The sequence below is a fragment of the Lacerta agilis genome, chromosome 14 (genome assembly GCF_009819535.1).
Source record: "Lacerta agilis isolate rLacAgi1 chromosome 14, rLacAgi1.pri, whole genome shotgun sequence".
Classification (NCBI taxonomy): Eukaryota; Metazoa; Chordata; class Lepidosauria; order Squamata; family Lacertidae; genus Lacerta; species Lacerta agilis.
In genome coordinates, this window is record NC_046325.1 from 15,903,640 (window position 1) to 15,929,937 (window position 26,298).

The 26,298-nt window shown below is 50.3% G+C and overlaps 1 protein-coding gene across 3 annotated transcripts; it reads right to left on the reverse strand.

The window, feature by feature from the left end:
• Positions 1–691: 691 nt before the first annotated feature.
• LOC117058206 (C-Jun-amino-terminal kinase-interacting protein 4-like) lies at positions 692–26,298 on the reverse strand. 3 transcript variants are annotated; one of them, XM_033169217.1, is made up of 27 exons: positions 25,744–26,298; positions 23,980–24,100; positions 20,986–21,056; positions 20,793–20,881; positions 19,451–19,538; positions 19,190–19,295; positions 18,531–18,618; positions 17,956–18,062; positions 17,691–17,742; positions 16,957–17,109; positions 14,870–14,918; positions 14,537–14,670; positions 13,228–13,281; positions 12,459–12,626; positions 10,514–10,631; positions 9,252–9,335; positions 8,083–8,136; positions 6,496–6,646; positions 5,375–5,525; positions 4,865–4,945; positions 4,375–4,442; positions 4,140–4,288; positions 3,496–3,667; positions 2,630–2,740; positions 2,403–2,522; positions 1,972–2,088; positions 692–1,833 (listed from the first exon to the last, which is right to left on the reverse strand). In XM_033169217.1, the coding sequence occupies exons 1-27, from the start codon at positions 26,044–26,046 to the stop codon at positions 1,733–1,735; spliced, it is 3,060 nt and encodes a 1,019-aa protein (XP_033025108.1). In that variant the 5' UTR covers positions 26,047–26,298; the 3' UTR covers positions 692–1,732. The 3 variants fall into 3 exon arrangements, with proteins under 3 accessions (XP_033025108.1, XP_033025109.1, XP_033025107.1); XM_033169218.1 differs by having other exon boundaries at positions 14,537–14,667; positions 19,190–19,298; XM_033169216.1 differs by having other exon boundaries at positions 19,190–19,298; positions 25,744–26,297.

Below are 26,298 nucleotides of genomic sequence, written 5' to 3' on the forward strand. Positions count from 1 at the left end.
GCGAGACCAGAAAGTGTGATAGTTGTGCGTCCTGCTCTCTCCCTTTAGCAACTTGACAGAAGGCAGCACCGTAGAAGTGTATAAAATTATGTGCAGAAAGCAGACAGGGAAAGGTTCCGCTCCCTCTCTAGTATGAGATCTACACCACACATTTAAAGCACACCCAGTGCACATTTGAAGCCCACGATGTCCCCCACCCCCAAAAAAATCATGGAAACTGTAGCTGAAAACCCGTTTACTCCGACTAAGCGTGAAAGAGTGGTTTTCCCCAGTGGGAAAGAGCAGCAGTGAGGATAGCCCCCACAGTTCTTGAAAACTCCTCCAGTCGGTGATGCACTTTGAGGCCTTGTCGGTGCTTAATGGCGGTAGTTGCGATTATCGCAAGAGCAACCGTCCCATTTCTCTGTAGGACTCGCCTGCTGAAAGTCGTGCTGGTTTTATCAGTGTCGGTGCCCATGCCCTTTGCCGGTTCTACTATGTGAGTTGTGTTTCTGGCCATCCCGTAGGAAGGAAAGCCCTCATTTTAGTAACGTCTGAACATCTATCGAGAAAGGAGCAAATACACACACAAAAGGTGTGTGTGAGAGAGGAGGACACCGTTTACAACAGATGGGGAACTTGTGGTGGGAGAAGCCAACAAAGACCCAAAATCCAGTCCGTGTGCAAACAAGAGGATGACCTGATGATGATAATAGTAATAATAATAATTAAAGCTTTATTAGAAACCAACCCACAGAAATAGACCCTGAGAGGCCGCCAGAGACCCTCACCCTTGGGTGATACGGACAAACAAGGAACAGCAACCCTGAGAAACTTAACAGTGAGCTGTGTGCCCCGGCCGGCCCTAGCATCACTCCAAAACTGGAGCCAGGATCTGGTCAGCTCAATAGCACCGGGAATCAATTCAATCAATATTCCGCTTCCAGATCAAAAGCAGCACAGCAAGGAGAGAGCTCCCCCTTCAGGCCTCTCTGAGTAGTGCTGCCTCACAGCCTTCAACAAATCCATGCCTGTAGTTCAAGATTTTCCATGTCTTCTCCTCATGTCTCAACCCGTAGAATCAAAAGTGCATCAAATAATCACACAAGAAAGAAGGACGGGGTGGTGGTTGTAGCTCCAATGCGCTTGGATGCTGCTCCTTTTTCCAGATAAACCCAGGAGTCCTGGTTCTCGGCCTCGTGCGCTCTAACTCACCGGATCTGCTTCTTTCATTCCCAACTGGTAACAGAGGCCTCTTCCCTTCTACATGGCCCAGGTAGCTGCATTCTGGCTCCCAATCACCTGGCCACTAAGAGGGAAGTTGCTGGTGCTATATAACACAGGGAGGCATGGACACAGCAGGATCCAACAGGGGTGTAGTCCGTATCAGAGCAGGTCGACTTACTGCAAAGCGGCACAGTGCTCCAATTCCTTAGCAGTGGAAGTGCTTATTTAGAAAGGGGTTGGGGGCAAGGAACTACCCGTTGCAGATCCCCTCACCGTGCAGATTCACAAAAAACAGATCCTGGCATCCAGATGGCTTCTGCTACAATCATCGGCCTGAGAACACTGCAAAAAGTCATTGCCCCAACCCTCAGACACCAGAGGGTTAAACACTTGGGGAAAGAGGGCAGGAGAGAGAGATGGGAAGCCCACAACCACCAGCGTCTTATCTGTTCACGGTGCAATTCCCTCCTAGGCTGGAGCTGTGCCACACCACCCTGAAGTAGTGACTGTGCCCATCACCAGAGCCTCAGGCCTGCACCTGCCAGACAATGAGGTGGCTTCGCTCGGCTCGGCATAAGCGTGGGTTCGGGAGGAGCAGGTCACCGTAGCGGTCGTCGGTGTCATCACCTGGGTAAAGAGAGGGAAAAAACCAGAGGGCCAAAAGAAGTCAGAGAAGACATTGTACCTGGTGCTGGGATAATGGGGTGGGATGCCTGTATCCTGTTCCCACGTCATTCCCTCACACCTGTAAAGTAAGATGCTTACCTATCCGGAAGTTGATATATCCCTCCCCTCCACTTAACACCAAGCTGCAAGGTTTGCTTGGTGCCTCTTGGCCATGCGATTCCTTGGTGCTCTCAGAAGAGGATGGGTTCATACACCCTAAAGTAAGCAAAGAGCAGACAGAACTGAGGTTTGTATTTATCTATCCACCATTCTCCTCTTGTGGATAGTGAGAGTCTGGCCACAGTGATCCTTGCTCCAGTAACATTCCATTTGGACTACTGTACTGTAAGTTCCTTGGGGCAAGGACCTGTCCTCTAGTACTCTATAAACTGCACATCATCGGCATTATCCAAAGAATGGTGGCAGCAGCAGCAGAAGCTTTGGATTCCATGCTCTTAAATTCTTTTAATCCACTGAATTCTTCCCCCAAAGAACCGAGGAATGGGCATCGATTCCTCCGTGCTGGTTACCTGGGACTGAGACGAAGAAGCGAACAGCATCGCGGTGTGCGTGGTAGCTGATCTGGGCTTGCTCCAGAGCACAGTAAGGGATGCCAGTGGAAGAAGACGTTTCTGAGCTCCCAGCAAATTCTGTGAGAAACCAAGACAGAAAATTCACAGAAATAGCCACCAGGGAGCTCTGCTATGTATACACTTGCAGCTGCACTCGCTCTCCCTCTCCCACCACACACAGGTACCTGAGATGAAGGGCAGGGAAATGATGGTGCCTCCAGAGGTGCCAACCCACAGCCGTTTCCCAAAAGCGGCAAGTGCTGAGATGTTCATGGCTAAACTAAGACCGTTCGGCCCTGGAGAGTGAGGAGGAAAAAGAGGAGGGATTTTCCATTAAACAGACAGGAGGTTCCAAACCAGGGTACCCAGATCCTAGAATCATATCAGAGAATCGCAGAGTTGGAAGGGACCCCCAAGGGTCATCTAGTCCAACCCCCTGCAATGCAGACATCTCAACTAAAGCAGACGGCCATCTGATCTCCCATGAAGGAGAGCCCAGCTGCCCCATTTGGTGAGCTGCTGAACTGCAAGTGGCAGCTTCAGAGTGAGGCCTTCCTGTTCCAAGGTCTGCCTGCACTCTGGCCTGCTTCTGTATTCTTAGGTGCTGACTTCTGGCTTGCTTTTGTCACTTGCACACGACTACTGTGGTGGGAGTGCACTGGAACCAGAGTAAACGGCAAAATAGACACAGCCTTTCTCTTTGGTCCCCCCTTGGGACTAATGGCTGGTTCCCAGCTCCTGACTCACCTCGGACTACTGCCCATGACTCAGCCCAGATACTGATGCACAGGAGGGAGGAAGCAGCAGGATGCCCCTCTCAGGCCACAACTGGCCGGGAACCTTCTATTAAAAGCTTCCTGCCCTCAGAAAAACCCTCCTGTCCTGGACGTTCTCCCTGTAGCCTGCTTCTTTGCTCTTCTCTTCCAGGGCTTGTTTGTGGCTAATCCAACAGCTTTGTCTTGCCAACTTGTTCCCGGAAGCTGCACTGTCCCCGCATTCTGCTCAGAGTCCCACCCAAAGCCCCAAAGTCATGGTGGCTGCTGACACTCACCAAGCATGCGGCTGACATAGGGCCCCAGCTCCACTTCCTGCAGCGGCTGGCCAGTCTCGGGGTGGAGGAGGCGCAGAGTGGACTCCAGTCGAACCGAGACCCAGATGCCGTTGCCGGCGGCTGCCATGTGCCGCACTTGGCTTTCAGGGTGCGAAGTCACCTCAAAGTACCTCTGGGGGGGGCGGGGGAGGGAGGAGAAAGCAGGTTGCTACAGGCAGCCTGGATTCAAGACCCTGTCCCCAGACCCACGTCCACATCATTGACATCTAGATCTTGGATCTCAACACTTCTCCAAGTTGTGCCAGCTAGCAGTTGTTCCTTGGGATCTACCCATTTCAATAGGAATGGCCAAAATTCTAGACTTTCGTAATGCGTTGGTGCTTTTGCCCGACAGGCTTGTTCTTACACCCCAATTAATTTCACAGTTTTATCTGTCTTGTGTTTCAATTCTTTGTTCAGAGAGAGAGAGAGAAGAGAACAGCCAAAATGAATTCACTGGCTAGTTCTTGTAGCGATACTGTTCTAACACCAATAAACAGAATGATCCTGGCCATCTCGAACTCCCGTTTTTACACATAAAACCAGCCAAAAAATTCTCCATGGGTTTCAGCCACCGCCTCAAGTCGCACGAGGGGCACACTCACCTGGATGCGAGCAGTGCGAGGATCCAGCACATAGACTCTGTTCCCATATCCACACCACAGCCGGTCAAGCACGGGGATGGCACAACGAATGGAGCGCCGTGGCCTCCCCAAGTCAAGCAGGCGTGGGGAGCGCAGGTCCCAATTCCGGGCTGTGGAAGACAGGGATTAGGTGAAACTGAGGACCTGAGCTGTGGGGAAGCCAGGGCAGGGAGGAATTAAAAGGAGCAGGACGTACCTGTGTCTCGGTGGAAAATGGCCAGAGATCCGTCCCCTAGAGCAGCTGCTACACGGCCCTGGGTGTGGCTGAGACAAAAAGAGCAGAGTAAGGCCCCATCTGCACTACTGTATCATACCACTTTAAATAGCCATGGCTTCCTGCAGAGAATCTTGGGAAGTGTAGCTTGTTGAGGATGCTGAGAGTTGTTAGGAGACGGCCTATTCCCCTCACAGACCTTCACAGTTCCCAGAGTGGTTGAACAGTCAGTCCCTCTTCCCAGGGAACTCTGGGAACTTTAGCTTCCTCCCAGCACCCTTAAGCTTAGGGTTCTTTGGGGGGGGAACCATGGCTGCTTACAGCAGTGTGACATTGCTTTAGCATAGACAGGGGGCCTAAAACTAAGGAAAGTTGCAACAGCACCAGCATGGGAAGGCAGGCGACACCCAAGAGGGGTAGGCAGTGGGGCTCCGCAGCATTCAGAGAGAGTGATGGGAGTCCGCATACTCACACAATACAGTGGACGGCATCCTTCAGCTGCACTTTGCCCTGGCAGCGGCGCCAGTCAGTCTCGGCGGAGTGAATATAAATGCTACCGGGGGGGGGGGGAGAGATGCGGTCAGCCTCCAAAGGTGACACCACCTGAGCCCTCCTGGTGACCAGCCCAACCAGCTCCAGGCCTGCTCCCCCATCCCTCCCTTGCATTAGCTGCTCTCATCAGCCACCAGTATTTTCAGTTCCGGCTGCGCGTCTCCCGAGGATGCCGGGCACGCTCAGTGTAAATAAACCTGGCAGAACCCATGGGATTGTCAAATATGACAGCCGAAGTGATGGTGGCAGCAGCAGCAGAAGAAGAAGAAGGGCAGGATGCTGGTCCTGGTGGTTGGAGTTGGAGGGAGTAGGAAGAGGCAGAGGTTGGCCAGAGAAGCTCAACAAATCTGATGGCAATCCATTCAGGAACGGGGGTTTACCCCCCACCTCCCATTTCTTCCCCCGTTCAACCCTACTGGGTGTCAATTACCAGCCCTCCTGGGTGCCAAACCACACGGTGGGCTCTGTGCCAACCGCCTCCATCTCCAGCACTTCATCCTCGCTGTCGGATCCGGGTGCCAGGGGGTCTTCGAGGATCTCTGGTTCTCTCTCGGGACTCTCGACACCAGGCACAGAGAGGCCTATGGAGGAGGAATGGAGAAGGCAAAGCGGCCTTCCTCAGGGAGCACAGAAACAGCTGGAGTCCCTGCTTAGGAACCCTACAAGGCAGGGCCGGGGAGAACCGTTTTGGCACAGCAGGTGAAATCTTTATCTAGCTGCACACAGGCCTATCGATCTGCCAATCATCTGGTGTGATAATGAGGAGTCCCGCCCAGCTTTCAAAGTTGGCCTGTAGGACTGCGGGGAGATACTAACCAATAAAGCTGCACCAAGCAGGATTGAAGTCTCCACTCACCAGCTGTTGAGTGAGAGAGGTTGCTTAAACCCTGCTGCTTTAGCTTGTGTATCCCTGGTCCCTTTGGGGAACTGGTGGGTGCAGACAATACAGGATTGAGCCCTGCCCACACCCGTCAGCTGATGTCGCCCACCCATCGCAGTGATATCAGATGATTGAGAGATGGATGTGGTTTTGGAAAAATGGCACCGTGAACCAAATGTGATCCCCTGGAAGGGCAAGTTTTGCCCTCCACCAGGCCAAAGTTTTCCCACCCATGCTGTAAAATCTCAATGGACACACAACTTCAGTCCAAAATCTATAGTGCTTGCAGTCTAAAATATGTATAGCTGGGAAAGTTTTGTGTACCTGATACTTGGCTACAGCTAGGAATAAGGATTAATAGGATGAAGTCACGGGGCGAAGTGGAAAAGGTGTGTTTTGAGATGCGATAGAAGGAAGAAAGAGGGGTGGCACCAGGTGGAAATCTCAAGGAGGGAGCTCCACATGTAGGAGCAGCAGGAGAGACAGAGTCATTGCCAGGGGCTGGGTTGCGAGGGTATCAGGAGCCATGAAACAAGGCAGCAACTAGGACCAAAAGGCAGAACCAAAGCACAGGACTAAAGAACAAGCCAATCGGCCTAAGGGCCTAAGTGTGCATTTGTGTGTATTAAGAGCCTGTATAAAATGATAAGATTCTCCTTCCTTGCACTGACCAGGGACGCATGCGATGGATAGGACGTGAACTCCAGGCAGCACGAAATGTTCCAGGAGCTGGTTTGGGTTCTGGGCATCAAACAGAGTCACTTCGCTTGCAGAGTGGGTCCCTGAGGCCACCCACAGCCGAGAGCAGTGACGAGAGGAGCCCTGGAAAAGAAAGAACCGGAGGGATCAGCAAAACATTGTGGGCCTCGACCAGCCTCCCTCCCTTTTATGTTACCGTGCGAGCACACACACACACACAGACACACAAACACGCCCTTGACAATCCCTAAACTTCAGCCTTTGTAACCTGTTTTGTCACTTCAGCTGGCAAACACACACATGCCTAGGCTTTCCAGGCAGCCAGGCAAGGAAATTTACATAACCTGGGGAAGTGTGTCTCCTTCCTACCCCTGCCCCCATCCCATCCTGTGTTCAAGTTCTCCGTGCACGGCAGCAGGTTAAGCATGTGGGTGGGCTAGGAATGTTTCTGGACTTAAATCTGAAGGGGCATCATAGAACGGTTGAGTCAAGAACCCCAAACTGCAACCATGGCTTGTTTGCCAATATATAAATTACCAAAAAAAACCAGAACAAAACAAACCGCTGAAGTGCCTTACAATTTTATCTGTGCATGATTATAACAATGAAAACATGAAATAAATTGAAAACAGCATCAGAACAAAAACAAAACGCTGAGAAAAGTCAGAGGATAAACCACTAACTTATTGAAGGGGATACACATCATTTCTCATGTGTTACCAGCGCTGGATATCTGTTCTAGTCACGACTTCTTTCTTGCTAATGGTTCCCTGCCCCTCTAAATGCATTAATCCCAGCCTTTATCATCAACTTGCTGCTACAAAAATGTGACTATTTGGTATATATTTAAGCTCCAATGATCACCGACTGTAATTCTTGAATGGCAATCTATATACTTGCCGCTTAACACATCTGATGAAGTGGTCTCGAGTCCACAAAAGCTCAAGTCATAATAAATTTGTTAGTCTTTAAAGTGCTAAAAGACTCTTGCTGCAGGAGACAAACATCTCTCTCAACTGAAAAAAAGGTAAAGGACCCCGACAGTTAAGTCCAGTCACAGATGACTCTGGGGTTGCAGTGTTCATCTCGCTTTACAGGCCAAGGGAGCCGGCATTTGTCCGCAGACAGTTTTTCTGGGTCATGTGGCCAGCATGACTAAGCTGCTTCTGGCGCAACAGAACACCAAAACCAGAGCAGCGCACGGAATCGTCGTTTACCTTCCCACCGGAGTGGTATCTATTTATCTACTTTCACTGGTATGCTTTCGAACTGCTAGAGTGGCAGGAGCTGGGACCAAGCAACGGGAGCTCACCCCGTGGCGGGGATTCGAACCGCCGACCTTCAGATCGGCAAGCCCAAGAGGCTCAGTGGTTTAGACCACAGCGCCACCCGCGTCCCGCTCTCTGAACTGAAGGTCGTCCTAAATGAGCAGTTTTCACTTCACATACACCAAAACAACAAACCAAAAAAAAAAAAAAACCTGAAAAGGGAAGGAGCTTAAGTGAGAATTCTTAAGCAAGAGTAAAACCAATAACGATGATGATGATGATGATACTTACGGTTTCTGTTTCTTCTTGAGTCTCAGCGCCAACTGATGCTGCAGCACACCAGAGCTACAATGAAAGAGAGGCAGGCACGACATTGAGATCTGCTGGCCCCCTGGTAAAAGGAGTCACTTTACATACAAGAATGACACCCCACCCTTCCCAACTGCAGTCAGAAACCTTTGCCACAGGAACTGCAAATGTGCCACTTTAATAAGCCTTAAACTTCTTCTGAGCCTGCCACTGTACTTGCCCACACAGGAACTGCCCAGAGTCTCTGCAGGGTTTGGTCTCCTTCCACTCACCCTTCAGAGGGGCTGAGAACTCAGCTGATGCCAACACCACTGGATCACGTGAATCGCTCCCAAAGCAGACATGCAGCTGGGTAGCCTGTCCTCAGAGGAGGCTGCCCGCTACCTCTCTGGACGAGTCCCTGCTCTGAACTCAGCCACTCTTACTCCTACACCTACCCAAACTACCGTACTTTTCCATGTATAAGACTATGTTGTTTTCTTTAAAAATCATTCTAAAAAGTGGGGATCATCTTATACATGGGTAGTGCATAGGGTGGACGTTTGATTTGTTGCTGCCAATGCTGTCAGCGGCTGTTGTGCGAGTTATTGGTTGCTGCGTCAATGGGTGGTGCTGATTGGCTGGCGCTCCGGCAGTTGGGTAGCCGACTGGCAGCTTCTGCTAACGATGGGGCAGAAGGGAGGCGGATTTAGCTCAACAACTGTGGGCAATCCTCCACAAAAAAGTTCAACAAACACTGTGGCATCTCCCGCCATTTTCTTAAATTTGAGTCACCCGAAATAGGGGGCGTCTTATAGACAAAAAAGTACGGTAACCCCTTTTGGGCACTTTACAGTAGGAAACCAACACTATTTTCCTAGAGTGGCCTCAGATTTCAATTCAGTGGTGCAGTGGTTAGAGTGCCACTGGGAGACCAGGGTTCAAATCCCCACTCAACCACATGAAATCCACTGGGTGACCTTGGGCCAGCTACCTCACAGGGTTGTTGTAAGGATAAAATGGGGGGGGGAGGGCAGGTGGAGAAGCACCTTGAGCTTCTTGGAAGAAAGGTGGGGTAGAAATGCAATAATAGTAATAATAACAACTGAGGGGGAGGGGGGGGGGGAAACCACCCCTAGCTATTCAGCATTTGGAAATCTCTGCTTTGTTACCTTTGTATTGGGGTCCTTCTGGTCTAGCATCCGTAATTGTGCAAGCACAGGTACGTCGGCGGCCCCTGAAAGGGGGTCAGGCCCCTGCAGAGAAAAGGTGGCTGGATTTTAATGTGTGGAGACTCGCTGCAGGAGTGGCCAGTTCAAAACTAAGGTCAGATCCCATGACTGGGATGGAACAAGGCAAATGTATAGTCTAAAGCACCACGCTGTTGGGTGACTCAACAGGGTCGAATTCAGTGGGCTCCATTTGTTTACTTGTTATATGCCAAAAACGGTTTCTAAGCAGTTCACAACTATGAAAATCAGTGTGTGAATTGAAATACCCAACAACAGATCCATGGGGGCAGTAAAACATCCTTAATAAAAAATATACAATAAAAACAAATTGTCAGGGAACTGCCACCTGGCCCGCTGAGAGCCCCGACACCAATTCAGCAGCAGTACCTCTTCCAGCGGGGGAAAGCCGCCACACCTCCAGTGGGGAGGAGAGGGAAGGAACCAGCCAGGCGAGGAGGGGGCTTAGGGATGCCACTGAGAGCCCCAGCGCCTCTTCTAGCCAGGAGCCACAAGCAGGGAGCATGGCGGGGAGAAGGCTTGGGGATGTTGCTGAGACCCTGCGCTCACCTCGCCCAGCTGGTCAGGAGGAAGGCATGCCATTTTCTGGCACCCCAGTTGCGCAGAGGGGTGAAACGCAAGCAGGGTAGGAGGAGACTTGGGGTGCCGAAGTTCTTATGCTGGGGGAGAAGCCAGAAGGGGCCACTCCCGGATTCTGCCAGCGACTGAGACAGACATGCTTTTTGTAGCTCTGCACTGTAAATAGTTTGCACATTAAAACTGCAAAAGACTGTTAGGGCCCCTGCTCCGTTTACTCGTGAAGCACCTTCACGCGAACCTTACGCAAACGAACAATCAAAAGCCCAACAATGAAAAAACAGTTCAAGCAATAACATCAGGAGTTCAGTTCTGGGAAATGGTTGCCCAAACAGGTGTGTCTTCAGGAGCCGGCAGGATGCCAATGCTGATGGCGATCGTCATTTATTAATTTTAGACCATCACTCCATTGTCAAATGTGGGGAAATTGTTGCACACTGTCTGGTGTGATAACACACACACACACAATGCTGCATCTACCGGTACATTTTTCCTGCCCTGGTTTGAAAAGACAGTACTTGAAGACCTACCCCTTATTTGGCATGGGATTTCCATAGGGTCAGGTACCTGGATGCACGAAACCTTGGTGCCCCTGCTGGAATGCTCACCTGGAGAGCAGGCGGCTGGCTCCACCCATGGATCTGCGCCCGACCATGCTCCTGCCAGATGTGGGAGCGGATCTCACGGTACAGCTCTCTCCGCTTCTGCTGAGGGGAGGCGTCGGCTCTGCGGATATAAAAGCCGGGTATAGTAGGGGGCAGCAGAGAGCTTCCGGTGACAACCCTGCGTCCAGTTGCAACCAGGGGAAATGCTCAGGTTTCAGTTGCATTTACCCAGATCGGCCTGCATGCAATTGTTGCCCAAAGCGGACTTTTGCCGGAGACCCTGAACAGCTGCTGTCAGCCTCTGCTGGACTAGATGGATCCAATTAGCAGCCCAACTCCGTATAAAGCCTCTTCATTTTATGTCGAGTGAGCAGACTCTGAAAGCGGAAGGCTCCAGGGTTCAAACCAGGGCATGTCCAGTTAATAAAAAGGAAGGTATTGGGGTTGGGTGCCTGGAGGCGGTTGGAGGATGGATGGCGGCTAACAGATTGAGGTTGAATCCTGACAAGACAGAAGTACTGTTCTTGGGGGACAGGAGGAGGGCAGGTGTGGAGGATTCCCTGGTCCTGAATGGGGTAACTGTGCCCCTGAAGGACCAGGTGCGCAGCCTGGGAGTCATTTTGGACTCACAGCTGTCCATGGAAGCGCAGGTTAATTCTGTATCCAGGGCAGCTGTCTACCAGCTCCACCTGGTACGCAGGCTGAGACCCTACCTGCCCGCGGACTGTCTCACCAAAGTGGTGCATGCTCTGGTTATCTCCCGCTTGGACTACTGCAATGCGCTCTATGTGGGGCTGCCTTTGAAGGTGACCCGGAAACTGCAATTAATCCAAAATGCGGCAGCTAGACTGGTGACTGGGAGTGGCCGCCGAGACCACATAACACCGGTCCTGAGAGATCTGCATTGGCTCCCAGTACGTTTCCGAGCACAATTCAAAGTGTTGGTGCTGACCTTTAAAGCCCTAAACGGCCTCGGTCCTGTATACCTGAAGGAGCGTCTCCACCCCCATCATTCAGCCCGGACACTGAGATCCAGCGCCGAGGGCCTTCTGTCTGTTCCCTCACTGCGAGAAGCAAAACTACAGGGAACCAGGCAGAGGGCCTTCTCGGTAGTGGCGCCCGCCCTGTGGAACGCCCTCCCATCACAGGTCAGGGAAATAAACAACTACCTGACATTCAGAAAAAACCTGAAGGCAGCCCTTTTTAGGGAAGTTTTTAATGTTTGATATTGTTGTATTTGGTTTCTGTTGGAAGCCGCCCAGAGTGGCTGGGGAAATCCAGCCAGATGGGCGGGGTACAAATAATAAATATTATTATTATTATTATTATTGGGCAACATCTCTACCCAAGACACTGGAGCATGGGTAGGCAAACTAAGGCCCGGGGGCCAGATCCGGCCCAATCGCCTTCGGCCCACGGATAGTCCGGGAATCAGCATGTTTTTACATGAGTAGCATAGGAATTTGTTCATCCCCCCGCCCAAAAAAAATAGTCCAGCCCCCCACAAGGTCTGAAGGATAGTGGACCGGCCGCTTGCTGAAAAAAGTTTGCTGACTCCTGCACTGGAGGGTTGTTGCCAGTCAGAGTAGACCAGGCATGGGGAACCCTTTGGCCCTCCAGATGCTGCTGAACTACAACTCCCATCAGGCCCAGTATGTATGGCCAATGGCCAGGGGTGCTGATTGCCGTAGTTTGGCAACATCTGGAGGCCCAAAGGGTTCCCTATGCCTGGAGGAGGCAATACTGAGCTGGACGAACCAATGGTCCAACCTGGCATCAGGGAGCTGCTGTCAGCCTGGGCTGGACTAGATGGATCCACTAGCAGCCCAACTCCATATAAAGGGAGCATCAGGTCCCCAAGAGGTGCCGGTGATGGGACTGCAAAATCAGCTTATGCACTCTGTGGCTCGTACCTCTCCCCCTGCCAAGCAATTGCTGCACAACTTACTCGTTCGGTGAGGTAGCTCGTGGGATGTATCTCAAGGCTGGAGACAGCTGCCCCCCATTCCTTCCCAATTCATTGCGGCCGCTGGGGCTGGACCGGGCCCTCCCGGGTGGCAGCGGAGATGCAGGAGCCCTCTCTGGGGAGTCCGAGGGGTTAAATAAGCGGTCAAAACTGCAAGAGGAAAACACAATGCGTTCAGGGGAAATGAGGAGGAAATGGCAGAGGGCACCGTCAGTACTCGGTTCTGAAAAAATAAATCAAAAATCGAGAGAAAGAAAAGGGGGTTTTGCACCAAGAACGATGGAACTGTGATCAGACTAAAAGGAGCTTGCTTGCAGAGTTGTTTGGTCCAAGGCAGGGCCATTGCTATGAATGGCAAGGAAGGTTCTCTCACAAGGACCTGATGGATCAGGTCAATGGCCCATCTAGTCCAGCATCCTGTTCTCACAATGGCCAATTGGATGTCTATGGGAAGCCTGCAAGCAAGAGTTAAGTGCAACAGCCACCCTTCCCCACTAGTGATTCCCAGCAACTGCCTCTTGACAGTGGAGAGAGAGAGAGAGAACACAGCCATCATGCCTAGCATCTACCAACTAGTACACTTCACTAGGCATTGCTCCCTTGCACGCTTTCAAACTAATCCATGCAGCCATAATGCCTTGCTAAGAAAGAAAGAAATTTCTCAGGATGCTAAGTTGTATGCCCAATATCAAATGTCAAAGCAGAGTATGCACAGCTGCAGCTTCAGGGGCAGATCTCAGACGGCACCTACATTTTCCAGAAAGAGGATTTTTTCATCTGAACAGCTTGTTCCTCCCGCGAAGCCCTGGGAAGAGAGAAACAATTGCTTTAAGGACGGCCACCATGCAGCCATTAGCTCAAGGCTGGAAAAAGGGGAAACAGGCAACCCAAATCATTTGCACAACTGGCTCCCTGATCCTCTGTTAATACTCAGGGAAGCACTTCACTTGCTACACCTAAGAGCCATTTGCCTCCTCTTGTCCGAGTAACAAACCTGTGTTTTGAGTCTATAATCCTCTGTTTAACTCTCACCTCTCCACAGTCTGTTTCTATAAGCCAATTCTCTCCCGGCCTCCATTCCTCCCGCCCAGTTTGTACTATGGGAAAATAAACCACAGAGGGATTGATTGTCCTGAGCAGCTTCAAGGATTGGGATAAGGAACCTCTGGCCCTCTGAACACCGATGGATCACAGCTCCCATCATCTCTGAGCATTAGCCATTGCAGGCTTGGGGCTGATGGGAGCTGGAGTTCAGCAACATATGGAGGGACACAGATTCCCCAATTCCTGGTTCCTAGGGAATGGAATGAGCAGGTTGCTTGCAGTTGCTGGCTTCTCCTGAGAGGGGAAAGACTCTGCCAGTAGTAGTGGGGTGGGACTTAATGGATAACATGGTGTCATTTGTGATGCTGCTGAGTATCCTGATTCCCTGTCTCACAACACAAGCCTCCGTGACTCGTCCTTCTCACCTCCAGGGCTTTTTTTAAAGCCGGAACTCACAGGAATCAAGTTCCGGCACCTTTCAGGTGGGTGCCATTGCCATTCTAAGAGAACAAGGCAGGCGTTCATGGTGAGTTCCGGCACCTCTTTTTCTAGAAAAATAGCCACTGCTCACCTCCAACATTAAGGGGGAGCATTGAGACCCCTCAGAAGTACTAATTCCCTTACTTACTGCTGCATTGGCAGCAGAGAGAGAGTCCTCTCCCTTCTTCTCCAGTCCTAACTCCCTGGCACTCGGGATGCTGTTTGGGAAGGATCGCCAGAAAGGAAGAGAAGCCTCTCGCTGCTCTGCTGCTATGGCGAAGCAAGGAGGGTTGGGGGAGGGATTTCGATTTCCCATAATGCCCCTGGTGCCACATGGCAAGCTCCAGCAAGGCTCGCAGTCACTGAGCTGCTCTCAGACAATTCAAAAAGAAATTGGCTCAGCGGGGCAAATCCAACCTCACGTCAAGCTGAGGGAGAGGGCAGCCTGTCACACGGAGTCATAGGTTATGGGGTCACAGACCCATCTGCCTCAAACCCCCTCCCAGCCCCAAACCGTAAACCTCGGCGCCACTGACCTTAGCAGCTCCGTGCGCCGAACAGCTTCCTGCAGCTCCATCAGCCTCTCCTTATAGAGGTTGCGCTCCATCACCACACGAGCCATCTCGGCCCGGGTGAACCGCTGAGGCCGGGACAGGCCTCCTTCAGCCTGCTGAGGAAGAGGGCAGATCCTGCCTCAAATGCACACAAATGCCACTCCCGGAATCCAGACCCCCCCCAAACCCACCCCTGTTTAGTTACAGCCCTGTAGAAGACCCTTCCCGCCCCACCCGCCCCCGGCCCTCAGCCTTCAAGGGAAAGCCGGCCCCTCTGGCCTGTCACAACATCCTTGCAGAAGGTGCTGTGGTTACCTCTCCGTCCTCACTAGAACGTCTCGATTCCTGAAACTCCTGCCGTATCCTGGAAAGAGAAAGGCGAACGACTGAAATTTGGGCTCACTTGTTTCTTTTCTGAAAAGAATTCATTGTAGGCCGATGTCTCAGGGAGGGTGGATTCCATCTTCCCTTCTAACTATTAAATGCTCACATTGTTGGTCAGATATAAGAACATAGGGAAAGCCTGCCAGTTCAGGCTAATGGCCCATCTGGTCCCGTATCCTGTTCTCGCAGTGGCCAACCGGACGGGAAGCTTCTAAGAAGGACCTGAGCACAACAGCAATCTCCACCCCCCACCCCTGCGGTTTCCAGAAACTGGCATTCAGAAGTAAAGACAGAGCGTAGCCATTGTGGCTGGTGGTTGATAGCCTTATCCTCTGACCAGTTCAATACACACACACACACACACACACACACACGGGTTTCTTTTAATGCATGCCAAACAAAGGTTAGGTAAAGGTAAAGGGACCCCTGACCATTAGGTCCAGTCGTGTCCGACTCTGAGGTTGCAGCACTCATCTCGCATTATTGGCCGAGAGAGCCGGCGTACAGCTTCCGGTTCATGTGGCCAGCATGACTAAGCCGCTTCTGGCGAACCAGAGCAGCGCACGGAAACGCCGTTTACCTTCCCGCTGGAGTGGTACCTATTTATCTACTTGCACTTTGACGTGCTTTCAAACTGCTAGGTGGGCAGGAGCTGGGACCGAGCAACGGGAGCTCACCCCATCGCGGGGATTCGAACCGCCGACCTTCTGATAAGCAAGCCCTGGGCTCTGTGGTTTAACCCACAGCGCCACCCGCGTCCGCAGTAATTAACCCGATAGGTACACAATGATTTGTTAAGTAATTCGAACAAAGCCCCAGCATTTCTTGAGCTAGGCTGCACTTGTTCGGAGGAATAGGCTAGTGTAGAAAGATTCGGGTTTGTCTGAAGTGCTTAGGCAGAAACACACAAATCCATAGACTACCGTTTTTATACTGTAGTATTATTAATCATTATTAGCAGTCTTGCTACGGTTATTGTTGCTGTCAGATACATGGCTCTTAGTATTGTAGCTTTGCTACTTTACAGCAGTGTCGCTCCAGCTGTTTTTGAACTACAGTTCCCATCACCCCTGACCACTAGTCCTGCTAGCTAGAGATGATGGGAGTTGTAGTCCAACAAGAGCTGAAGACCCAAGTTTGGGAACACACTGCTTCACAGCAATATAATCCTAAGAATACAAACAACACAGGCTGTTAAAGCATATAACACAACCTGCATGAAGAAAACTGGGCAGAATCTTCCAACATTAGCTATGTATTGGCTTAGAGCAGGGGTCGGCAAACTTTTTCAGCAGGGGGCCGGTCCACTGTCCCTGGCCTCAGACCTTGTGGGGGGACGGACTATATTTTGAAAAAAAATATGAACGAATTCCTATGCCCCACAAATAACCCAGAGATGCATTTTAAATAAAAGGACACATTCTACTCATGTAAAAACACGCTGATTCCCAGATCATCCGTGGGCCGGATTTAGAACGCGATTGGGCCGCATCCGGCCCCTGGGCCTCAGTTTGGGGACCCCTGGCTTAGAGCATTTATAATATACCTCTTAGGATTTGGCTCTCATAAGGCAGCATATAATGATTTCATAAATGATGCTCTTTGTTGGAAACCGCGAGTGAGCGGTAATGTCCAGAGTGCTGGGGAGGATCAGGATCAAATCCCTACTCAGCCACAAAGCTTACTGGTTGAAATTGGACCATAAATTCTCAATCTCTCTCTCTCTCTCTCTCTCTCTCACACACACACACACACACACACACACAGTCTAACCTACCTCACAAGGTTGTTGTGAGGATAAAGGGGGGGGGGCAGGCATGTGACCTCTGAAAGAATGGCTAACTCAAAACACATTGGGATTTCTCTGCATTCCCTTCATGACTTTGTTGGGGAGGAGTTGTTGCTGTGTACTACTAACTTTGAGGTGCCCCTCTCCTTTTTTTTTGCCAGCGAAGCCAGCAGGTGGTGGAATCAAGATGGCTGCCAAACACGAGGGAGGGCAGTTTACAAGGCCTTACCTGATCAGTTCCAGCTCAGCCTCCTTCAGCTGGGCTTGGCAGCGGCTCAGGGCCCCCAGTGTTCCTTCACGCTCCAACCGTAGCGACTCGCGCTCTTCGGTGAGCTCCTCTACGCGGGCGATAAGATGGCGGCGGGCTGTATCCAGAGCAGTCCTGGAGGTGGGACCATGAGGAACAGCAAGACTTCAGCCTGGGACTGTCTGCAACGGCCCAAGAGGGAAAGCGGGCGGGGGCCAGCGGAGAGAAGGAGGCCAGGCCTCGGCCCATTTCTCTAACTGCCTGCCAAGTAAAGCACCCTTGACAAGGACCTTCCTTTCTAAGAAGCTCCCATCAAAATATAAAGACCCATAAACAGTTCAGGACCAGGTAAATTGAGAGGTGGCTTTCTCCCTTATACACCCAAGCAGGGTCACTGCATTCTGCAGGAGAGTTTCTCCTTCAACTTCCAAAGGGATCAGAAGCTGCCCCTATCTGTACTTTCTGGAACCAAATGAATGCATTTATTCGTTTTCTTTTGGCAAGCTTTTCCAGTTGGATGCAAAAAGTCTCTGCCTTAGGTTTCAGAAACAATACAAAACCAACACCTACCTTGAGCTGTTGGGAGCATTTTTGTACCGTTTTTATAATTATTTTCAGCTGGTTTGTAAGGCGCCTTGGCACACACGTAAAAGGAGATTCATAAATCAAAACAAATAAACAAACACATGTTAACGCTTTAGGCTGGTCGCTCTTACCGTGCCTCCTGTAGCTGAGTGTTTTCTGCCACCAGGGTTTCCAAGGCATCCCCTGAAAAGATGGTCAAGCATGGACACTGCTGAGCTACTAGGACACAGGAAGAAACCTTAACTCCCCACAGGCTGGGGAACTATGGGAGGCAGGTTTTCTGGATTAAAATTGGTGTTTGGGGGGGAGCTAGGACTCCTGGGTTCTCTAGGAAAGGAATAAGGTCCCAGCAGGACAAGGAGGCAGAGGGAGGGGGAAGGTGGGAGTTTCACCTACCCTGCAAATCGGCACCGCCATCCATATCGCTGAGGAGTTCAGGACTGAGGCCCGAGACCTCGGCGAAAAGGGACACCGTGTTGCGCTCGAGGGTGTTACTCAGGGGGCTGAGAGACAGACAGACAGACAAATAGACAGACAGGAGTACCCACCCGCTCCTAACCTGGCAACAACACACACCCACGTCTGACGTCACAGTAGACAGAAACCAGGGGTGGGGCTTTTTTTTTTTCTAAGGAGACAATGAACACAGAGAAGTCTTCCTTGGCTTCGTTTGCCATCCTTTCACAATGGCAGTTTCAAAGGCAGGTGTGAGGAGAAAAAGAAGTTGGCTATCTGCTGGCTGGGAAACTCAGTGATGTGTGGCCCTTCAAAGCAGTGAGCAGGATAACTAGAAGAGCTAACTCTCCCGAAATTAAAACACCTGTGGGGAAGCGGGGAGGGACCCTGGAGGATTAGAGGACAGTGTGGGCATGCTGTGGTCGGAGGACACAAGAAGGAGGAGCCTAGCTGTTTCTTCACTCCAGTGAAGGAGCATCCATGTTAGGCTTAATAAGTAGACACATCCCTCTTACCTGCTTGGCTGCTTTTGGTCCAGTCCCAATTCTGGAGTGGAGCTCAGGAGATCGTCCAAGTCCAAGCGCCGCTGCAGAGTAGGAGAGGCTGACAAGAGAAGAAGGTTGTGGGGACGCAGACGCAAAGCACATTATTGTTTCTAGATTATTATCCCTTGTTTGTTAACCTCTACACAGTCCTTTCCATACTGAAAATAATCTAGAAAAACAAGAAAAGCATTTCTCCTTTGGGCAAGGGCCTATCTGGCATTTTGTTTGTCTGCATGCAGATAAAATTCCTGTTGTTATAAGAATAAAGAGGGCCAGGCAGGTCCCTGCCCCGCAAGAGCTTAAAATCTAAATGTTGGCAGTGGTGGAAACGACTCTGGCAGGGGTGTGGAAGAGGCACAGCTTACAAGGAACAGAAGCCCAGTGAAAACGCAAAATATATAGCACAACTCTAGAACCGGCACGCTACTAACTCATTAGGCTGCAGCAGAGAACCTGAGGCCCAGAGGGAAAATATGGTCCACCAGTCCTCTTCACTTGGCCCTCGGGGCTTTCCCTTGGCCACACCCACACCCCTGGCCACACCCCCTCACTGCCCCCCCCATACCCTCCTCAAGTTATTTTCCCTGGCTTAACCACATCAAGACAAAACAGAGGCTCCCCCTTCATACCATCCTGTTCCGGCTGCACCATTTCTTGTGCCAAGGGGAAATCGTTTCTTTCTGTCTCCCTCTGGGGAGCCTTCTCTGTGCTGGGAAGCTCTTGAAACTCTGCAGGCTTCTGAAGAGACAGGTGGAGGTGGGGAGAACATAAAAGGCCATTCATTCCTGGCTCCCCTTAATGCCTCTGCTTCCCCGTCCACCACTGCTGCTGTTTGCCAAGGGCCAACGAACAGTTCAGGGGCTTGAGCCCCACAACACCAAGCCACTTACCCCTGGGGAATGAGGCAATTCAGGAGACCCAGGGTCCGAGGTGCTTGAGAGGAACTTTGGGGGTGCCTGGATTGGTGGGGGCTTCAACCTGAGCAGGGGGAGGAGGGAGAGAAAAATAATCTGTTTTTATTTCCTTGTTACTGTACATGGCTGGCTGATTGGCTGCCTTGGAAAAGACATGCCTGTAACTTCCCGCATTGTGCCTTCGACCCCTTCAACGTCTCCTTCTCTCAAAAGGATTCTTACTCACCTTTCTTCCCTGCCTCAACACGCAATAAAGCCCTCAGTGTGGCTGCCAAAGCCAATCGCCAACATTACACAGAAATTAAAAAGAAATCACTACAGTGGACTGGGGGGGGGGGACGTCAGAAGATAGCCAGTACAGTTCCATTTTCAAATGCTTGAAACGTGGGAATCTTGGAAGCTGCCTTGCAGAGCCACAGCAACCCAGTGGTCCTTGCTCAGAGGTGCCTGCACTGACTGGCAGCAGCTCTCAGACAGGACTCTTCTGCCCTGGCATACCTAAAAATGCCAGGAACTGAACCCGGTACCTCCTGAATCAAAAACCTGAGTTTCACCAAGGCCTATGGCCAACATTCAAAAAGTATCATGCGGTACTATATTTGAGCCAGGCATTTCCGGGGAGTGAAGGAATTCTGTAACGGGGGCACCACCACTAAAAAGGCCCTCTTCTTCCAAGAAACCCATCAAACCCCTGAAGACAATTGGAGAAAGGGTTCATGTTTCCTCGCCCGTGGCCCCACACCACACCCCATTTCCACCAGGTTTGCCTTGGAGCAGCTTGCCCTTGTCAACCTTTCTTCGCCTTGAGGCAGAGGGAGATTAGATTTGAACCTCAGTGCAACCCCAACTAACTATTCTGTCACACGCAGCCCTTGGTGGATTGCCTGGCAACCACCGGCCGGAGTCCCATCCATTCCTGCCATAACCCAGATGTGGTACTTGGCTGTTGCTAGGCAACCAAAAATGACTTCTACCTTTCCCCATGAACAAAACAAAATCGAAAATTCTTTCTAGTAGCACCTTAGAGACCAACTGAGTTTGTTCCTGGTATGAGCTTTCGTGTGCATGCACACTTCTTCAGATACACTGAAACAGATACACTTTCCCCATGAAATGAGTGGAAACAGTTTGTGGTTTGACAGCTACTGTGGTAAGGAACAGAAGAAGCTGGAGTGCACAGCAACTGGCCATACAGCACACTCCGCAACCTCAGCAGCTTGGGCAAAAATATCATTATTGGTGGCACCGTGCCCCTAAGCGAACCCCTGACACACACAAACCCCACTGCCACCCCACAGGCCAGCTTCCTCTTCCAAACCTTTTCGTTTCTGTAGTCAGAGATCCAGCTTGACTTGTAGCAGCCAACGCCACCCTTTGCGATTTCAATTCCTTGTAGTTTTGCACAATCTGTAAAAGGCAGAAGACAAAATGAGATTGTGGCCCAGCTTGGCTTAAGAGTGGAGAAAAGAAAAGAAAGCAAACGAGGGAAGGCAGCTGCAGGCTGACGGTACCTTTGTGTGGCTCTGGCTGAGAGTTGAAAGCTCCTTTAGGAGTGAAGATTTTTGTTCTTCCAGACCCGCCACTGTGAAGAGAGAGCGGGGGGGGGGGCAGGGAGGCATGGTGGTATGGTTTTGATGTACATGCAAGAAACCTAAACTAGTTTTACATTAGTCTTAAGGGCATCTTGTGCACTATTTGTTTTGTGTACAGCGAAAGCAGGAAAGAGAGCAGGCAGGGCGTCCCCCTCCCAAATCCATGCACTGCAGCCAACTGGACTGGCAGTAGAATCAATAACAGACTAGGGGGCCCAGGAAACTCCACGTGGCAACAGAAGGGAATTGCTGGAGGCTCAAGAGGAATAACCACAGGCTGCTCCTGAGCATCTATAGCCCAAGGCAGTTGCTTCACTCTGCCTAATGAAAGGGCCAGAAAAATTCATCTTTAAATGAAGACAAATTTGCATTGAGCAGATTCTACCCAATGCAAGCTTTGCAGTGGCAAAATAGGCCAAATGAATAATAATAAGAAAAAATTCAAGCCTCATGGGTAAGAATACCCTAATGTCTTTGATTCACACAAAGAACACTGAAGCTGCAATCCGATACTTACCAGAAAATAAGTCCCAATGAATGCAATGTTTTCATTTTGTGAGGGTATGGAGAATTTTGTTAGAGATACACTTTGATGGGGTATGCAATTCGTTTTTTCTTTTTTAAAAGGATGAGGGGAAATGAATCCTGTCTGGTTGCAAAAAAATGTCATTGTGTGTATTGGGCTGGGACCTTTTTAACAGCACTGAGAACAACTTTTTTCATGGCAACTTGTGAATAGGTGGGCATAATTAAATTTAAAGATAAGCAGCCCTTATAAAGGTGACGCCGGTGGCTGTGGAATGGATCATTGGCAAGCGATATTAAATTAGCTCTTCAGAGCTAGTGGTAACAGTCAGGTAACCTGGGTGGTTTGTGGTCAGGGTCTAATAGCATCAATAAACGTAACCCAGTCCAGATAATAGCAGGTCACAGAATTGGGTTGCGGACTCTGCAAAGCAGCTGAGAGCTGTTGGTTGGAGGGCAAAATCCAACATCAGGTAATTATAACTAAGACCCTTTGAAAGAAATAGTACAGGTGACGTGTAACATTATGGGTGGTAGTCTGGCAATATGCCCTGTGATGTTGAGTAGAGAAGATGTGGAGAAGGAATTTAACCTTTTCCTCACCTGCTGCAGTCCTGAGAAAAATCTCTCTTCTGAAGCTGGAATTCCCCTGCCTCCCACCACCAGAAAATATCAGCTTCAGAACAGGAAATTCCCTTCCCTTCGGTGGTTCTAAAGAAAGGGTTACATTCGCTCTCCAAATCTTGTCAGACTCCATGAATTATGACATTATTGAAACTGACATAATTTGCCAGTTTATAAAAACTTCACATTAAGAGTCAAAGATGCACCTAGAGTCACATACAGTTTTGTCTCAGCTTTTGCTAAAGCACCTACAGTACAAGCCCTGATCCCGTATGTATTTACCCGTATATACTCGAGTACTGTATAAGCTGACCCAAATATAAGCCGAGGCACCTAATTTTCCCACAAAAACCTGGGAAAGCTTATTGACTTGAATATAAGCAGGTTCACCTTTGCCACTGTGGAGGAGGAGAAGGAGGAGGAACGAGCAGCCCAAAAGCAGCCCTTTGGGCTGCTCCTTCCTCTTCCTCCTTTGCCGCTGTGGAGCTCACCCCGTCGCGGGGATTTGAACTGCCATTCTTCTGATCGGCAAGCCCTAGAGCTCTGTGGTTTAACCCACAGCACAATGTTCCCTTGTGTTATACAGAGAAGGATGGGATCCTGTCCTGTTTAAGCAGGAGCCAGGGAAAGTGAGCACCTGTGGGTTTTAATACTTCCTTAACTGATAGGCTTTCTGCCTTCTGGGGTCTAAAGTTTGCATTTATGTGAGCAGTTCAGGAATGGAACAAGCTGCCTGGGGAGAGTAAAGAACCGCCGTTCTTGTACGCTTCTTAAGGAATGGTTGACTGGGGTGAGCGGGCGGCAGCGGCATGAGCAGAGAGAAAGGGCTTCTTTCTCGCCGCCCCCACCACCTGCCTCACCTGAGTATAAGCCGAGGGCAGCTCTTCAGCACAAAAAATGTGCTGAAAAACTAGGCTTATACTCAAGTATATAAGTACTTGGAATCAAGCCCCACTGAGCTCAATGGGATTTATTCCCAAGAACCTGTGTGCAGGACTGCAGCCTAAGATACTCAGATATTGACAGGTACTATCCCTACCTGTGAATTTGTCTATTTCCTTTTTTTAAAAAAAACACCACCTAACCCAGTGGCTACAGCCTCATTTGGTGGCAGGGAATTCCATGATTTAATTATGCATTGTGTGAAATAGTATTTCCTTCTGTCTACCCTACATCTGCTGCCCAGCGGTTTATGTGGAGCATTGCCAATCCTAATGTTATGGGAGTGGGGGGAAATACAACACCTCTCTGTCTTTTCTCTGCTTCTTGCATAATTTTATAATCCTCCATCATGTCCCACATTGTATCTCCCCCCCCACCTGAAACTAAAGAGAGCCAGACATATATGTGTGTGCATATCACAATTGTGACCAACAGTTGCCCTATTTTGCAAAGAGCCCAAAAGATATATGATGAGATTGTACTGCTCCCCGCTGCCTTACACCCCAATCTCGGCAAACTTGATAGACCAGCCCAGCCAGAACTTCCCAAAAGCAGAGTGGGGGAAAGATGGGAGGGTGCAGGATAGGGCATGCCTGTCGGTGGGAGGGGCATGGGTGGGCGGGCAAGCCATCCCGTCCGTGGGAAGATGGGAAAATAGAATTCATCCAAGGCCACTGGCTAACTGGCTTCCTCCCAGGCAGAGAGATAATTTCTTAAAGAGTGTCCATATCAAACGCAGGCTCTCCAAACAATCTGCAGGGGAGAACCTTCGGCACTTCTGATTTCAAAGGCATAGGATGCGAAGGAACCCGCCCCTCTCACCCTGGTCTGCGTAGCTGCGTGCTTTGCCTTCCAGGGCACGGCTCTGGCCCTCCAGCCGGCTCACAGCCGCTGCATGTGCCTTGCGCTCCTGCTCCATCGCGTCCTCCAGCTCCATAAACCTCTGCAGGAAGAGAAACCCGAGAGTCCAGGAGATCCCAACATCCTCTCCCACCCAGTCCCAGTCATAGCTGTCAACTTTCCCTTTTTTTGCGGGAAATTCCCTTATTCCAGCGCCGTTTCCCACTGCAAAAAAAGGAAGGTTGATAGCTATGGTCCCAGCCCTGCTGCGGTTAGCAGCACTTTCTTTCAAACCCGTACAGGGCTCCATACAAGAATCACAGGAACTGTGGTTTACCCCTTAACAGTGCTACAATTCCCAGCACCCTTAAGAAAGCAAAGTTCCCATTATTCTTTATTTGGGGAGGGGGGGTTGCTCTGAAAGTGTGGTGTGTATATACAGCCTTGGGTCTCTTTCATTTCTTTCATCGCTCCTTGTCAGCTTCATCGGCCCTGTGCTACCCATTCCAAGTCTCAACATGCTAAAATGGGCCGTTGAGATCATCGAATCGTAGAGTTGGAAGGGACCCTGAGAATCATCAGACCCCTGCAATGCACCCATTCCTTACACTCAGAATAAAACAGGTGGGAGGCACAAGGACCATTTTCCTTATCAAGAAAGCTTGCAAACTGCTAATACTTTGAAGCTTTGCAGTGGCTAAATGGAAAGGTGGTGACAATGTAAAGAAATCTCTTTAAAATCTTAACTGACGCACAAAGGATGAATAATTTCCTCCTGCTCCTTCTCTATTAGAGCATGAAAGCTCAGGGGCATCCCCTGAAACCGACGGGCCACAGGCTTAAGAAAAAGCAAAATAAGTACCGGAACTTCCTGATAGCAACTATAACCAGCCCATGGAATGCCTTGCCACAAGATACTGCAATGTCAGCTCACATAAACAATGGTAAGATATATATATATATAGAGAGAGAGTGTGTGTTTAGATGACTACATGAAGGATGGGGCCCATTGGTACCTACTGCCTGTGATACACAGAACACTTTCAGGTTCATAATACAATTGCCCTTCCACTAGCAGATGCCGAGGATTAGCAACCGGGGACAGAAACTGCCATCCTCCCCTGCTTGCAATTTGAGCCTAGATTGACTGTTACTTTCTATTTCTGTTATCTGGGTGTATCTTGGTTCCATATAACACCAAGACCTCTAGAGAAAAGTACATTCACAAGAATGGCACCATACAGAGAGAAAATCCCTCTCCGTTGCTGCTAGTTCTGTAGCAAAAGTGCTGTTCGCTAAAAAGCACCAGCCCGGTCAAGCACCAGATTGGAGAAATGAATACCAGATTTTCTAAGCGTGAGAAGGGAAGGAATATGACCCCCGCCTTCACTCACCGTGTTTTGGCTCAGATTGGTGTGTCAGCCAAATCTGGTAGTTGCCAACCAGTGTTGTAAAACCTTTGGCCCGAGACTGTCACCCATCTCTGACCTGCGCAACACACAGCTGAGACTAAGGCTGCATACACACCATATATTTAAAGCACCACCCCCCAAAAAATACTGCTGGGAACTGTAGTTTACCCACAACAGAGCTACAATTCCCAGCATTCTTAATAAAATACAGTTCCCAGTATTTTGGGGGACAGACGGACTGGAATGTGCTTTAAATGTATGGTGTGTACACAGCCTAAACAAACATTTAAAAATAGTAGTCATAGAAAACAAGTAGAAAGAAAGCGGCACCAACCTCCTCTGCCCGCTTGCGCCCAGATCGCTCCCGCTCATACTGCTCCAGAAGCCGCAGCCGGTCATCCCGCAAGCGTTCCAGCGCCTGGTCCCGCTCTCGCACTTGCCCACAAGCCCCTTGCAGCGACTCCAGGACGGAAACCAGTTGCGGCAGGAGTCCTGAAACTGCACCAGGCCCATGGGCCCCTACAAGCCGCTCCAGTTCCCCATACAATCCGCCGGCCATCGCAGAGACCAGCTCCTCATAAGGAGCAGGGTTGGGGTCTCCATCTCCACCAAATATCTCCTCAGGGTCATCCATCATAACCTGCTCTAACCACTGCCCTCTCCAGCCTCCTACTTCAGACACCCCAGGGGTTTCCTGGCTCCTTGATCCTCCTCCTCTAACCCACCTGATCCCACCTTATTAAGCACAAAATATCTTGCCCCACTTCGGCTCCTTGATCCCTGAACCTAGGAGTCCATCCACTGTTCTAAGCTACTCGGCGCTCTCTCTGAGCAACCAGGACCCCTGATTCTTCCTGCCCCTGAATTTTCTCCAGAGTACACAGGATTA

Coding starts and splice junctions, on each gene's coding strand:
- LOC117058206 (XM_033169216.1), bottom strand. CDS start 26,046: ATGATGGATGACCCTGAGGAGATATTTGGTGGAGATGGAGACCCCAAC. Junction 19,539..20,792: donor CTGACTACAGAAACGAAAAG/GTTTGGAAGAGG, acceptor CCCCCTGCTCAG/GTTGAAGCCCCCACCAATCC. Junction 17,110..17,690: donor ACTCAGCTACAGGAGGCACG/GTAAGAGCGACC, acceptor TCCCACCTCCAG/GACTGCTCTGGATACAGCCC.